The sequence below is a fragment of the Elephantulus edwardii genome, unplaced genomic scaffold (genome assembly GCF_000299155.1).
Source record: "Elephantulus edwardii isolate Elephantulus edwardi_28Jun2011 unplaced genomic scaffold, EleEdw1.0 scaffold00119, whole genome shotgun sequence".
Lineage (NCBI taxonomy): Eukaryota > Metazoa > Chordata > Mammalia > Macroscelidea > Macroscelididae > Elephantulus > Elephantulus edwardii.
Window position 1 is genome coordinate 6317456 of NW_006399869.1, and position 17482 is coordinate 6334937.

Here is a 17482-nt window from a genome sequence, read left to right on the forward strand (position 1 = left end):
GTTCAATAATTATTAATAACAAACACCTTTATGAAAAAAATACAAAATATGTCTTTGCACATGAACTTCACCTGATGAACTGCCCAGGAATTAGATTGACTATATCTGTGAAAAGAATTAGAAGCTCTATATCAGAAATCAAAACTAGCCTACTTTTTTGCTATTGTGAATAATAATGTAATATATATGGCTCTGCATCACATTTCTAGTTTCTTAGAGTATTTGTCTTTTTGTGATTGAGATAGTTCACTCAGCATATCTCCTAGATTCATCTATGTTGTGTATTTTCTATTCATTTGTTTGTTGACAGGAATTTAGGCTGCTTCCATCTCTCCACTACTGTGAATAATGATACAATGAACATGGGTATATAAATATCTATCTCTCTGCATCACTTCTCTGGTATTCTTAAGATATTTTATAATGCATAATGACTATTGGGTATCTGAGCTCATAAACATTTATTGGAAGAAACTACTCTTGGTGAGATTGTGAAATGGTACAACCACTCTGGAAGGCACTTTGATACTGAACATAGAAATTCCATATCACCCAGCTATTCCACTGCTTGGAAAGTATCAAAAGAAAATAAGAACTGAGGAACAAATGGAGACTTGTACAGCAATGTTCATACATGTGTTACTAACCATCACACGAACATGGAAACTGTCCAGTTGTCCAACCACGATTGAATACATTGAGAAATTATGGTGCATTCATGCAGCACAGTAATTTTATAAATCACTACCTAATTTGGGAGGGACTGGAAAGCATTATACTGAGTGAGCTAACTCAGTCCCATAAGAAAAAATACTGCATAAATCCATTATTGAAGAATGAGTATGAGGAGTCAAGAAGGGGTTGAGGGTGGAAGCAGATGAGTGAGAATGGGCAAGGGGGTAATCATAGGGTTGCACAATTTGATGGGGGTGGTGGTGAAAGGAATGGGAAAAAATCCAGTCTGTAAAACAATTCAAATTTTGTAAAAAAGCCAGTATATTAAAAAAAATGATTTACGAACAAAAGAAGTTTTAAAAATGTGTGAATCCACTAAATGCTTTGTGAGAGAAAAATGTGTAGTTACTTTCTTCTCTTTTTAACTCAACTCAAGTTTGTACTCAGTCTCTAGATGTGTGTGCATACTAGTTTTTGAGTTATTCCACCAACCAAACCAAGTCTGACTCCTGTACAACAGCCATTCTTAGTGACTTTAAGACTGGAACTTTCGAGAATTGAAAGGCTCTTTTCAGGCATCTTTGGGTGGGTATGAATGGCTAACTTTTTTGGTTAGAAATTGAGTACTTGATTAATTTACTGCTAATTACAGGACTCCAGTGAAAACACAATGTTGTCCGCTATAGGGCTCTAGCACACTTTGTCTGTTGACCTAGCAATTCTTAATTCTAATGGTGATTAGTTTCTTAATATTTTTGTGAGGAAAATGGTTCAGAATACCATATATTTATGAATTTATTGGTTTTTTTTATATTGGGAAATCTTGCACGATTGCTGATTAGTTAGCCTGTGTTTTAATGTTCTATTCCATACCATCCTATGTTTATTTTCTCATAAGTAATGAAATCCACGTAAAAGATAATAATAACATATTACATAGAAATTTCATTTCTGTTTTACATATATAAAGAACCAAACAATCTGTCCTCTATCTAATTCCAATTCTAACAGATTTTCTATCATATTTCCAAGGCTGTAATGCTTAATGGGAATCAAGTTAGGTTTCTCCTCCTGAGATGCTGTTGTATTCAACTGTGTACCTTTATGAATAGTGGCCCAAAGCTAAATTATTACACTATCAGCTTTTTCCATTCTACATAGAAACTTACAAATTTTGTCTATTTAAAATTGTATTTTGCACTTTTATTCTTTGTTACAGGATCGAGCAGGGTTTAGGGCTGTTTAAGGTCTCTATGAGTTGCAGGTGACTCAATGGTACATAATAACAACATTATTTGTTGTTTTACTCCCTATTTTTCTGACCTTAACTAAGAAAAGATCTCAAATTAAACACCAAAGTGCAAATAACTTAAGTGAGGATATTTTTGTTTCCTGTGCTTCTAAATGTTAGACAATGAATATGGAAGACTAAAGAGTAATTCATGTCTTTGAACTGTGATGTTGACAAGAAATACTGATTATGTCATGGACTACCAAAAAGACAAACGAATCTACCTCAGTCAAAGTACAGCCAGAATGCCCACTAGAGGCAAGGACTTCACTGACATAACTTTATTTTCTGAATTAAAACATGCAGCATTTTAACAATACATCTTTTATTCCTCTAAAAGTTTGTAAGGAGAATCAGAAAAAATGTGATTAAATATAAAATGTATCTGGAGAAAATGAGATAATTATTAACTAGAATTGTATTTTTCATATTGACCTTTATAATAATTAGTTCTATTATGTTATTCATTTCCTTTATTATGAATATTACTATATATTTAAAATTGATTTAATCATATTCTTTGATAAGTCTCTGGAAAGTTTATCATAATATATCATCTTAATCTTATTTTGCATCTCACATTTTTTTAGCATTTCTTTTATATCTTTAAATGTTTAATGCATGTAAAAAAAGCACTCCTCTACAAATCTCTTGTCCTAAAATAAATATTAAATCTATGTAATCTCAAAAAACTAAAAATGTTATTACAAAACGGGACCTAATAGACAATAATCAGAAATAATGACATAAAGTGAAGGAAAAAAATTTCAGAGTGCCTGTCAGGAAACTTTTAATGGCTTTGTAAAAATGATTGGAAGTCTGGTCAGAGATGTTTTATGGGGACAGCATACAAATAGAAAATAATTCCCTACAGAGCAGTTTATTTTCCTGTTGAATAGTTTTGTAGCAAACAAGGGGTGGAAATTGCTCCTGGTTTAGCTGTTATTTGGATGACAGTTACGTGTCAGGTCACTAACACTTTCCATTGTTTTGGCAGATTTTGTTGGTAGCTTTTACACAACAGCAAATATTCTATAAATAATTTTCCTATATTCATAGCCTTTCATCAACCTCATTTTCTACTTCTCCAGTTCTGTGAAGTACATACTTTGTGTACTTAGTTTCTTAAAAAATAGATTCTTGTGAAAGAATCTAATACTAAATAAAGATTTTTGATACAGAATATTATTTTATAGGATATTACTCCATTTTGGGTTTTCCTGAGGACACATTTCTACTTTCATATCCTCCTGACAACACCCAGCTTAGTACTGTTGTTGGTGGTTGTTATTGTGTACCATGGAGTCAGAACCAACCCACCATTGACCCTCCAGAGGTTTTCAGAGATACAGGAGGAGATTGCCCTATTCCTTCATGATTACAGTGAAGCTTTTTGCTACTAAAATTAATATCGTACCATTCAGTTTCTTGCTTTTGACTGAACCTAGTAATTGCTGGACTAAATTTTAAATTTGAATGAGTATTATAAGCCCTTTTTAAGTTATAGGTACATTTGGAGAATATAATCATTTGACTATTGACTAAAGCATGTGTTCCAATTTTAATATCACTTTACATTTTTCTTATCTTAAAAAAATAAAAAAAAATACTTGTGCTACCTACCACACGTAAGAAGCACATTGTTTAGGTTTATCAATTAAGTTTAGTGACTTAATGTAAAATACAAAATTGTATCTACTGTCATCTCTAATAAAATAACTGTCATGGTGCTGACAATATGTTTTGTTGATTTTATTTCTTGCTTCTTAAGTAATATGGTGAATTGGATTGCTGCTATAAAGAAAATGTTTTCATGTGAAGTAGATAACAAAGAGGGTATTCTAATTTAGCTTTGAAGATAGTTACTGAAATGTTCAAATCTATAAAAAATTAAACATCAGTTGTCGATTTTTAAAAAAATATTGCACTATATACATATCTGTGGAACATTATTTAAAAAATGTTTTTCCCTGTACATACATTTTATATATAATTAGCAAATCTTTCACTGTGTCATTTTCTGAGAACAAATTGAGTCAATCCATTAGCCAGTATACCAGTAAGGGTAAAAAAAAAATCTTAAAACAGAACAAAATATTGAACTAAGTGGTATTTATCATTTATTTTTACATATGAAGTGTCTGCCAGCATAAATCCCAAAGGCTTACTTGTCTTTCAACACTCAGCAAAAGAACAAATAGAATATACTTTTGTTATTTTGTGAAAATGTGGCACAAACTCCACAGTTTTTAACTTGAAGGCTGTTCAAAAGTTAACAAATTTGAAAATAAATCTTCAGTAGATTAAAAGGTTTTATTAATTTTAAGTAAATTGATACTAAATACTGAGTTGGGGGAAACAGAAGCAAAAGCATTGAATAATTTGTTGTTGATCAATTTGTTAAAATTTCTAATTGTTCAAACTTTAGAGATTTTATTTAATAATTTTTCCATGGATTTTGACAAAAATATTTAGATATTTTAAAATTATAGTTTTGTCAGAGGGAAGTTTCCAGTATTTAGGGAAAATAAATATACTTCAGTGTAAAATTTTCACTTTGTAAAAGGAGATCTAGTAGCCTAGTGGCAGAAGAAGCTACATTGCAATCCCAAAGGCACAGAGTTTCAATCCCACCAGCTGCTCCACCAGAGAAGGACGGGCAATCTCTTCCCTTGAGATTAACTGCCTCAGAAAATCCACTGGAGGGTCTGCTGTGAGTCTGTTTCAACTTGACAATACATGCGCAACAAAACATCAACAAAAGAAACTTAGGAGCTAAGACATTTTAAAGATAATACTAGATATTTAAAATGTTCATTTAGGTACGTATGGATTATTTTTTAATGAATGGACTATATTCTACTAGAAAAATATAGCCTGGAAGAAAGGAATTTTAAAGTGATCTCCTTCACACTGATTGTTAGTCCCATCTCATGACTCAAAATATACTCTGTTATTTGATGTAATTAAACCTCTATTTATTGTTTGTCTTGATGCCAAAAGTAGTAAAGCTTCAGTAATTAGTTTTTATACTTGATATTATAAAATCTGTGTTATAATTAAAATTTTAAATTTTAATGTATTTCTTATTTCTTAAATTTTAGGATGAAGTGTGTCCTAAGACTGATGGAGATGAAGTTCAGAGGTGTGTGTGGGCCTCAGCAGTGAATGTCAAAGACAAGTTTATTTATGTTGCTCAGCCTACATTGGACAGAGTTCTTATTGTTGATGTGCAGTCCCAGAAGGTTATTCAGGTAATACATAATAATTCTTTCTATTGGGAGTATTTATTTTTTTTTTTTTGGCTAGAGCTGTGATACTTGGTAGCTCCTTTAGTGTCCTGTACACGTCATTGGTAACTGACTTTGTTATTTAGAGAACACAAAAATGTATTAATTTTCTTCAAACTCTTCATTCATTTTACTTGTATCTTATTAGCTAAAAAGTAATGAAAATATTCTCTTGTGGGAAAAAATACATCTTTTGGGACACAGTAACATTAAAGTGGTTAGTTGTATACAAATACATTTCTAGTTTATTTAGTCTGTCTAAAACAAGAAGTTCTGACTAGAGATACAGTAAATTATCAGGTCAAAAATAAGGCATAAATCTTAACTTCTATAATACTTATTGTATTTTAAGTTATCACAGAAAACAAAAAAAAATTGCACCACTTTCATATAATTCTTAACTAGAACAAAAGAAAATCATAAACTACACATATTAAAACTCAGCTTGTTGCTGCTGTGGTTAAGTGACATCGAGTCACTTGCAATTCATAGTGACACAAGGTACAACAGCCTTAAACCTTACTCTATCCTGTGCCAACTTAATTGTTTCTGACACAATTTCCCCCATTTTTCCAGTCACTGGATCAGTCAGTCTCAGCAAGGGTATTCCTCTCCTGTGCTGTCCCTCCATCCTCCCAAGCATGATGTCCCTTTCCAAAGACTGGTCCCTCTTTGCAACATGTCCAAAGAATGTCACACGAAGCTTCAGAACCCTTACCTCTAAAGAGCAGCCCGGCTTCACCCTCTCGAAGACAAACCTGCTTGTTTTCCTGTGGTATATTCAATACTCTTTTCCAGCACCACAGTTCAAAGGCATCAATTATCCTCCTATCATCCCTAGTCATTGTCCAGCTTTCTGACACAAAGCAAGTAATTGCAAAGACTGTAGTCTGGATCACGGGCACCTTAGTCTTCAGACTAACGTCATAGTTCTTCAGTATTCTGGAGAGGTCCCTGACAGCAAACTTTCCCAGGGCAATTAGTCTTTCCATTTCCTGGCTGCTGGTACCAAGAGTATTGATTGTGAAGTCAAGCAAACTGAAACTATTAACGATCTAAATATCTTCACCATCTATCATGATGCTGCCAAACTGCCCAGTGTTTAGAATCTTTGTTTTCTTGACGCTGAGCATCAAACCGCATTGAAGGCTGCAGTCCTTGACCTTTTGCAGCAAGCTCATCACGTCCTTCACAGTTTCAGCAAGGAGGGTTGTGTCATCTGCATAATGCACGTTGTTGATGATTCTTCCTCCAATTTCAATAACACATTCCTTCTCATAGAACCCAGCCTCCTGAAAGATCTGTTCTGTGTATAAATTTAAAAGGTATGGAGATAGACACATCCCTGGCCTATATGCTTCCCAATTTTGAACCATGCAGTGTTTCTTTGCTCTCTTCTGATGAGTGCCTCCTGGTAGAAATAGTCGGAGCCTCCTGCTCTGAAAGAATTGGCAAAAAAAAAAAAACAAAACAAAAAAAACAAGGCCCTGGGAATTAATGACATGCCAATTGACATATTTCAACAAACAGATGCTTCCATGGATGTGCTCACCAAGTTGTGCCAAGAAGTCTTCAGGACAATCACCTGGCTGGAAGGTGATCTGACAGGGTGTGGAAATTACTGAACAATACATGCAAGCAGAATTCTGCTGAAAATTATCCAAATACATCTGGAACAGCACATAGACAGACAACTGCCAGAAGGGAAAGCTGGGTTTAGAAAAGGCCATGTTACCAGGGATATTATAGCTAATGTTAATTGGCTCTTAGCTGAAAGCAGAGAGTACCAGAAGACTGTTTATCTGTGCTTCATTGACTACACAAAGGTGTTTTATTGTATGGATCACTACAAACTGTGGTTAACTCTGAAAAAAATGGAAACCCCAGAACACTTGATTGTTCTTATGCAAAACCTATATAAATATTAACTTCTTGTTGCTTTGATAACCTTCAAGTTGAGCATTACTCATAGTGACCCTATGAACTAAAGGCCTAAAGCCCCCCCAGAACTTTCGGCATCCTGTGGCAAGTTGTTTAGGAAGAGGACGCCACTCCTGCTTCCAAACCTATCATAGTATGTTATTGGTTGAGTCACCTGCGATGCATGGAGCCCTATGTACAGCAGTTCTGAACTCTTCCCTGTCCTTAGCAGTCTCACTAATTCTGACACACCAACCCATTGCCCTAGTTACTGTATCAGTCCATCTCATCCAGGATCTCCCTCTCCTGTGTGTCTCTCCACCCTTCCTAGTATGATGTCCTTCTCTAAACATCTCTCCTGACCACGTGCAAAAATGTGTCAGGTATGCATCCTTTCTGCATACCTATTCAGTCTTTATGCAGAATAGATTATTCAAGAAGCAAGACTTTATGAGAAGGTGTGTGGCATCAAGATTGGAGGGAGACTCATTAACAGACTATAATATGCAGATGACACAACCTTGCTTTCTGAAACTGAAAAAGAATTGAAGCACTTGCTGCAAATGGTCAAACACTGTAGTCGTTCAATATGGATTGGAGCTGAACATCAAGAAGACAAAGATTCTCACCACTGGGCCAATTGGGAGTACCATAATAGGTGGAGAAGAGATTGAGATTGTTAGCAATTACAGCGTGCTTAGATCCACAATCAACACTCTTAATATCCATAGTCAGGAAATCAAAATATGAATTGCCTTAGGAAAATATGCTGTCATGGATCTGTCCAGAGTGCTGAAGAGCAACGATGTCAGTCTAGATACAAAGATGTGCCTAATCCAGGCCATGACTTTCTCAATTACTTGCTATACTTCAAAGAGCTAGACAATAACTAAGGATGACAGAAGAAGTATAGATGCCATCTATTTGTGGTGCTGGAGAAGTCTTGAACATACCATTGGACTGCCAATAAAACAAGTAGGTCTGTCTTGAAGAGGATGAAACCAAATTTTAGCTTAACTAAGCCAAAAACCTTCCTACCATCATGTCCTTTCATAGTGATATTGTAGGATAGAGTAAAACTGTCTCAGGAACTTCAGGTTTTTATAACTGTATTGAGATAGATTTTCTCATCTTTTTCCTATGAACTGTCTAGTAGGTTTGCTTTTTTTGGTTAGCACTAAAACTCTTAAACTGTTGCTATAATGACAAAGATTTACTAACACATTACAAGTAATCTGTACAATGGTCAATGGTAATGAAAACATTTCAAGTATCATTGTAATTTAATGATTCCTTGATGTAATAATTAGGACTTTAACCATTTACTCTTTTGGTTCCTGCTGAATCCAAGTCTATACTGTGTGTTCAGTTTGTTCCAATTCAGTTACACAATCAGCAATTCTCAATCCAGTTTTAAGGTCTGGACCTCAGACTATTGTAGTATATTCCATCACATTTCAGAAGAAATACACAGAGATACATGGAATCTGTTAAATGGCACCAATAACTCAATATATCACTGGTGGCCTAGTGTTAAGAAGCTGTGCTGTAATTTCCAAGGACACATGGTTTAATCCACTAGTTGTTGTGTGGGAGAAAGATGGGAAATCTCCTCCTGTGTGATTAACTGGCTCTGACAACTCACTGACGCGACTGTATGTAATAACAACAACAACAATGTGATGTTAAGAGTTATATGATTGAATGCAATTAAAGTATCTGTAGCAGAGCTTGGTGTATATATATGTAAGTGCTATATGCTTCTTTACTTTTACAATTTCTAAGGAATACTAAAATAGAATGATTCCTTACATTTATACATATATTTTCTGTCAAAAGAGTTCTGAAATGTATTTCAATAAACAGCTGTTAATCCTTATAATCTTGATTCCTGACAAGTTAAATAGAATTTTGTTAAGTAGTTAAAAAGTTCTAATAACCCTTGAAAACTTCATGTGAATTTATTCACTCATCGATCTATTCATCTACCCATTTTATGTAGATTTTTGAGTGTTTGTTATGAAATGTGTTTGACATTACAAACAAAAGAATGGAAAACATTTCCACAAGGAAAGAAATCTACTAGAAAACTTAGATAGCTTCAAGGCTATAATTTTTTAGTGGATGATTATTCTAATAGCCCTATTTCTAATATGAGACTGAACAGTACAATAATGAGTAAAATGCTGAACAAATATTCTACAGGAAATCTGGTGCCCCTATGATTACACATCATTCTAGACATCTAATCTGATGTCCCGTGAAAAAATGCAAGAATCATTTATACTGTTATATTTAATTGTAGGCTGTTCTGTGTAGGTAAATTACATACCCACGTTTTTCTGATATTCTCATTCACTACTGTCTATATTTGCTCAAAGCTAACTCTACATTGGGTTTCACAAAGTGTACATTGCACACGAGGAGATTGTTTCTCTTTCTCCTGTAAAGGTGCTGGTGGATTTGAACCACAAGAGAGGCACAGCCTTTGGGTTAGGAGCTCTACAGGATACACCAACAGAGCTCTCTAGCTGTGAGAATGTAACAATCCCCATTTGTTCACATCTTTGTTCTGTCTCAGACCCAATTGCCTGTGTCATAGTTATTTAGTATTGCTGTTAACAGAAGCACTGCAACTGACTTTAACAAATGAAAATTTGTTTTTCCACAGTTTCTATCAGCTTCCACTCATTAGTACAAATCCTCAAATACGACATAGATAACAAATTCTTCAACTTCAAAAAATTCTGAGAGATCAGAATGGTTTGAAGGGAAAAAAAGAAAGGAACAAATTCCTTCAGGCAAAGTTAAATTATTTACCTCTCATCTTTATTAAAGAATTCTGAGTTTTGACCATGTGGATTTTATTTTTCTTTCAGAGGTCTGACATTCAGTGCAGAATTATAAAAAAAAATTTTTTTGCCAGGAGTTTAAAGTTAGAAGTATGTTTCAGGGATAAGCATACTGATTTATAAATTCAATTTTCAAACTAGATATCTACACTCGCTGAATATATATTATCTAGTAAGTAATATATATTCAGTGACTATCTAATAAATATTCAAAATTATTCATACCTTCCACCTTCAGATGATAATGTCAAAACTAAAATTAACAGAGAATATCAATGATGAGTTTGCAAATGCTAAGGCAGTAATGATATAAATTATATTCTTTCTCAAAGTACCAATTATTATAATAAAAGTACTAGGAGAATGTAAAACAACTTACATAATTATAAAGCACTGAGGTCATGTTACTGTGCAACAACAATTGTAGAGATTTACAAGCTAAAATCTAAAACTCATATTTCATAAGTTAAAATACCTGGCCTTGGGTCAAATAATTTTCCTTATAATCCTGGGTTTTAGGTTTTGGTTTTAGTTCTTTAAAAGAATGTCTTTATTTTACTTTTGATATTTTAAATTTTGAGAGATATAAGAATTTTGTTGATGAGATATTTTTATTCCTTTGAGCACTTTGAATGTATAATTTGATCTTTAATTTGTAATAGTTCTAATAAGACATCAGATGTTATGCTTACTATGGTTTCCTTTATTTACATCTTTTTTTGGTTTTCAAACAATCATTTAAGTTCATTTTTTTCATGCATATACATTGCATTTTATACAACATTTCATTTACAGTATGTTTGATTCAGGTAAGTTTTGTTTTGCATAATCATTTATATACACAGTATTTTATATAATTAATTACTATTAATCTATCCTATTATCAAGAGCAATGGTTTAACTCTGGAGACTCAGGTGCACCTGATACAGACCATGGTCTTTGCAATCACTTGTTATGCATCAGAGAGTTGGACAATCACTAGGGAGTATAGAAGGAGAATTGATGCCTTTGAACTGTGGTACTAGAGAAGAGTATTGAGTGTACCATGGACTGCTACGAAAACAAACAAGTTCATCCTGGAAAAGGTTAAACCAAGTGGATCCTTGGAGGAAAGGATTCTGAGGCTTTGTCTGACATACTTTGGACATGTTGTAAGGAGGGACTAGTTCTTGGAGAGGGACATCATGTTTGGGAGGGTGGATGGACAGCGCAGGAGAGGAAGGCCCTCTATGAGGTGGATTGATTCGGTGACTGGGGTAATCTGGGCGGGTTTGTTGGAGACAGTGAGATTGGCACAGCATAGAGCAAGGTTTAGGGTTGTTGTATGTTAGGGTCACTATGTAACAAGCGACTCAATGGCACATAAAAAGACCACCACCCTGTTTTTTCAAGTCCCTATTGAATATTTCCTATTCCTTCATTTCCCCTACCTCCCATCTACCCACTCACTTCTATTATGCTGGTTATATCTCCCCTTCCCGTTTTCCCATCCCGTATGTTTTTCCTTCCCCATTTAGAACATTTATACACATCTTGCTCAGTAATCCTTTTAGTTTTAGAATAATAGTCTTATTACAAAAGGACAAATACTTTTGAGACTGAGTTATTTCACTTATCAAAATGCTCTCTAGACTTTCTTATGTTATGTTGTTGGTTGTTGTTGTTGTTTTGCTTGCCTTCTAATCAAGCATGACACACAGCTTTTATATGGACAGAAGGCCTGAATCTCCTCTACAACTGTCGACCTTAATCAAAGTTTGAAGAGTTTCTGGAGGCATGTTGTTTAGGAAGCGAATGCCATTCTGAAATCATTGTTCCTCAGTGTTGCATAACATTCCAGTGTTCTCAATAATAAGTTCTCAATCTACTCTGTTATTGATGAATACTTGGGATAGTTCCATTTTCTTGCTACAGTGAATAAGCTGTTATGAACATAGGTGTGCATATTTCCATGTCTGAGTTCTGATTTCCTTTGGGTGTATTCCTAGCTGTGGAATATATGGATCATATTGGAGTCATATGTTCAAATTTCTGAGGCTTCACCAAACAGCCTTCCAGAGTGATTGTGCCTTTTTGTAATCCCATGAGCAGTACTTGAAAATTTCAATCTTTCCAAATCTTCTCCAGCATTTATTGGTTGCTGTCCTGTTAAACTTTGCTACTGCTTACAGGGATGAGGTAGCATCTCATTATTGTTTTGATTTTTATGTCTCTGCTTAGCAATGATTTTGAGGATTTCTTCATCTGTCTGTTGGCCATTTGAATGTCTTCACTTATGAAGAGTTGCTTCATGTCTTTTGCCTGTTTTGTTAGTGAGTTATCAATACTTTTCTTGTGGATAATCAGTAGTCTGTAAATTTTTGTTATGAGAACTTTGTCTGAAATGTTATTGCCATTTTTTTTCCAATCTGTAGACTTTGTTTTCACTCATTTGAAAAAAAAAAAAAGTTTATTGCTGACGCACACAGGGACTAGATTTTTTTTAAGATCCCATCATTGATTTAACCTGATTGTACATTTCTGGCTATAATTACAAGACCATTGACTGAATAACAATGATGTCAGTCTAGAGACTATGGTGCACCTGTTCCAGGTCATCATCTTTGCAATTACTTGCTATGCATCTGAGAGCTGGAAAATAACTAAGGCTAATAGAAGAAAGATCAATTTCTTTGAATTGTGGTGCTGGAGAAGAGTGTTGAACGTACTGTGAACTGGTAGGAGAACAAACAAGTCTGTCCTGGAGAGGGTTAAATCAGGTTGCTTTCTGGAGGCAAGGATTTTGAGGCTGCGTCTCACATACACTGGGCATGTGGCCAAGGAAGGACGAGTCCTTGGGGAGGAACATCATGATCAGAAGGGTGGAAGGACAGAACAGGAGAGGAAGATCCAGAATCAAATAGATTGATTAAATACCTAGATAAAAGAGATTAGGTCTGTCAGAGACAATGAGACTGCCTGAGGATAGGGCAGATTTCAGAGCTAGTGCATAGTCACAGGCAGCTTGATGGCACATAACAACAACATTTAGGCTATAAGCTAAGGATTCTAAGTTTGGGTCCATTTTACCTCTTATGATCCTTATGATTTTAGGTTTTTCTTCTAGATCTCTAATCTATTTTGAATTAGTTTTTGTGTATGGCGTCAAATGTGGAACTTATTTCAGTGTTCTGCAGGTCGATGTGCAGTTTTGCCAGCACTATTTTCTGAAAAGGATATCATTTGCCATCTGACAGGTTTTCTTTCCTTGTTAAATGCTTATTGACTATAAGGGAAGTTGATCTCTGGGTTCTGGATATTATTCCACCTTTTTTGTGTGTGTGTCTGTTATTGTACCGAATCTATGCCGTTAGGGTTTCTATGACTGTATAGTATGTTTGAGTTCAGAGTGTGCTATGCCTTACACTTCCACTTTTCTTTTTTTCAGAAGAGCTTTACTTAACTGTGCTTTCTTTCCTTTTGAAATAAGCCTACCAGTTCCCTATTGCACCTCTTTGAAGAATGAGTTTGGTATTTACATTGGTATTGGTATTGCATTTAACATAGTAATGATTATTTTATTACTCCTTCTAGTGATTATATACACAAAGAAATCATTATGTCTCTCTTCATAAAAAAGAACTGCATTTTCTTCAATAATACATGGATTTAAATGTGTATAGAAATTTTTTTATATATTATTTTTGTGAGGTTATTTTGTTTGTGTGTAGGTGTAATAATAATTTTCTTTCTTCATTAATGATGATAAATTGATTAATTATACTTATTGTATAATTGATGCAGAAGGTCAAGGACTGCAGTATTTAATATGGATTGAAACTCAATATCAAGAAAAGAAAGATTCTCACCACTGGGCCAACTGGCAGCATCAGTATTGATGGTGAAGAGATTGAGATAGTTAACAGTTTTAGTTTCCTTGGCTCCACAGTCAACACTCTTGGTAACAGCAGCCAGAAAATCAGGAGATAAATTGCCTTGGGAAAATCAGCTGTGAGGGACTTCTCAAGAGTACTGAAGTGCAATGACATCAGGCTGGAGACTAAGGTGCGCCTGATCCAGGCTATAGTCTTCGCAATTACGTGCTATACATCAGAGAGCTGGAAAGTGAATAGGGATGATAGAAAGAGCATTTATGCCTTTGAGCCTGAGGTGTTGGAGAAGAGTGTTGAATATACCATGGACTGCTAGGAGAACAAACCGGTTTGTCGTGGACAGGGTGAAGCCAGAATGTTCCCTGGAGTCAAGAATTCTGAAGCTTTGTCTGACATACTTTGGGCATGTTGCAAGGAGGGACTGGTCCTTGGGGAGGGGCATCATGTTTGGGAGAGTGGAGCGATGGCACAAGAGAGGAAGACCCTCGATGAGATGGATCGAGTCTGTGAAATGGATCGATTCTGATACTGGAGTTGTGGGAATGAATGTGTTTGAGACAGCAAGGTTGGCACAGGATAGAACAGCATTTAGGGCTCTTCTAAATGGGGTCGCAATGAGTGGCAAATGACTCGATGGCACATAACAACAACAACAACAACTTACTTATTGTAGATTTGTAGATAGACTTTTTAAATGACTGTAAATTTGGACACCTGTATTATTCCTATTTAATATATTTCATTCTGATTGTCTTTTATATACTTTTTTCAGCTATACATATGTATACAATTCTATTGCTTACACAGATAGTAGAAGACACAGGATTTGGTAATGTGTGCGTGTGCATGTGCGTGTGTGTGTGTATTTAACTTTTCTATAAATCATTTTCTAAATTGGTTATATATGCACCTTAAAACACAAAACAATTTTTTTTTACCAAATGATATGGAAAATTTATACATTTTTAAATGAAATTCAGTTTTGCTGAGTTAAAAGAAGCTATAGCACAGGAATATTATTGCTGATGTCAGATGGAACCTGATAGAAAATAGAGAATATCAGAAGAGTGTCTATTTGTGTTTTCTTGACTCAGCAAAGATATTTGTGTGGACTTAAAAAATAATGGCTGATATTGAGAAAAATGGGAATTTTATAATAATTATGCTCCTACAAAATCTATTCACCACAATATATAGCGTCCACAACACAAAACCCATTCCCATGAGGTCATAAATGTCACTCATTCTCCTGGACCTCTTTCTACTCATCCCAATACAAATATTACTGTTTACTGGGTTTAAAATCAATTGCAGTAGCTCACAGATCAAACAGAACCATATTGGGGAAGTTAAAAAAAATCCAAGGACACCAAAACAATAATTCATGTTAGTGGCACAATGTAATCACTCGGTCAGGACAGCTTCCAGAATGTGCTCACATGCACCTTTGCACCTTGCAGCTTTAGGCTCTTAGTCCTACGAATTATGGCTCCAAAAGCCCCTTTCCAGTCCTCCAACAAAGTTGGGGGATTTTTTTAATCTATAGCTTCATGATGCATCATTCACAAGGTTAGATCGATCTCATGTCAAGATTCTGATTCTCTACTGCTGTCTTTTGTGGCTGCTGTTCTTGTAGGCCCTAGTCTGACTGACACAAGAATCTCTGGCCCTGGATGACATGCTTCATGGTAACGTTAAAAATAATGGCTAGAGAAAGCATTTTTAACAATAAACATTAAAACCACACATACTTTGTCAATCTTTATGCTGAGCAGATAATTTAAGAAGCAGGATTCTATGAAGGAGAATGTGGCATCACGACCAGAGGAAGACTCATCAACAACCAAAATTATACAAATGGCATAACGTTGCACATTAGTGCAAGAAGGATTGCAAGCACTTGCTACAGAAGGTAAAAACTACAGCTTTCCATAGAAGAAAATAAAAATTCGCATCATAAGACTAATAGGCAACATCATGATAGATGGAGAAAAGATTGAAATTGTCAATAACTTCATCTCTCTTGAATCTTCAATGAACACCATTTAAACCAGCAATCAGGACATTGGGAGACATATTTCAATGGGAAAGTCGGCTTCCAGGGAGCTTTCCAAATTAGTGGGGAACAATAATGTCAGTTTGAAGACTAGGGTGTGCCTGATTCAGTCCATCATATTTTAATAACTTGCAATAAATCTGAAAGCTAGATAATAAATAAGAATGACAGAAGAAATGGTACCCTTTAGTCGTGTGGCCTTGGAGAAAAGCAGTAAATATTTCGTGGACGGCTAAAAGAATAAACAGGTAAGTCTTGGAGAAAATGCAGACAGTGTGCTTCTTGGAGGCAAGGATAACCAAGCTTTATTTCACATAATCTTGACCTTTATTAAGGGGGAGATAGTCCTTGGAAAGGGACATCATGTTTGGAAGGTGATGGGTCTGCAAAAAAGAAGAAATCCCTCAATCAAGTGGATTGATGAAGTGACTGCAGCAGTAAAGTCAAGTATGTCAGAAATTATGAAGACGGCACAGCATAGGAGAGGGGTCAGATCTGTTCTTCATTGAGTTGCTATGATTCATATTTTACTTCAATCATATATGCATGGTAGTTTATGATATGTGCACATGTGGGTATGAATAATTAATAGTAGACAGTGAATAAGGGAGCCCAAAGAAGAATTGATGGCTATGAATTTTGGTGTTAGTGAAGAATATGTAATGTGCTGTAGACTAACTAGAAAGGAAATAAACCCATCTTAAAAGAAGTGAAACAAAAAAAAAAAAAGAAGTGAAACCAAAATATTTCTTAGCTGTTAGCAGGGAGAACTTCATATCACATACTTCAGACCTGTTATCAAGATGGAGAAGTTCCTTAAGAAATGCAACATGTTTGAAAAATAGAAGATCAATAAAAAATAGAAAAAGCCTCAAGGAGATCAATCAGCACATTGATGTAAAGAATGAACTTATGAACCATTGCAAAGGATGTGAAGATAACACAAATTTGGACAGGGTTTTGTTTGGTTATACATAAGGCTACTATGGGTCAAAGCCTATTTGGTGGCAACTAACAGAAAAAAAATCAATATTTATATAGAAATAGAAATATACATGACAGTGTTTGGTGAAGCTCCCTGATTAAAACAAGCTGGGAAGAAGGAGTGGCATCCACTTCCCTAATAGCTTGCCTACAGAAACATTATGAGCCTGGAGAAAGGATAAAAATCACACAAGTGTTGAGAACCTTCATTTGTAAGGTCACCATGAGACGCCTACGACTCAACGGCACTTAACAACAACAAAAACAACATAGATCAGTTGGGCTAGTGCACAGAAAACTATGTTACCAAGCCAAAGGTTGGTGACTTTAACCTGTGGCCCTCAGGCCTGTTTGTAATTGTTTTTGGTAAAGCATTTTTTTAGGTCCTATAGCCCTGGTGTGTCCATTTGCTGTATAGAGTTAACTTGTGGTTGCTGTGAAGCTTTGAAACTAATGCTGTGAAACATATGCGATAATGGTTACCCATGGTGGAAAATGAAATGGTGGAAAGAATGAAAGTAACACAAGTGTTGAGGACTTT

General features: G+C 35.1%; 1 protein-coding gene across 1 annotated transcript in view; it reads left to right on the top strand.

Moving 5' to 3' along the window:
• FSTL5 (follistatin-like 5) overlaps window positions 1–17482 on the top strand; it is a 1151716-nt gene that overhangs the window by 1008867 nt on the left and 125367 nt on the right. Inside the window, exon 11 of the mRNA XM_006892774.1 lies at window positions 5071–5220. Within this exon, the coding sequence (XP_006892836.1) occupies window positions 5071–5220 (150 nt within the window). The remainder of the gene's footprint in view (window positions 1–5070; window positions 5221–17482) is intronic.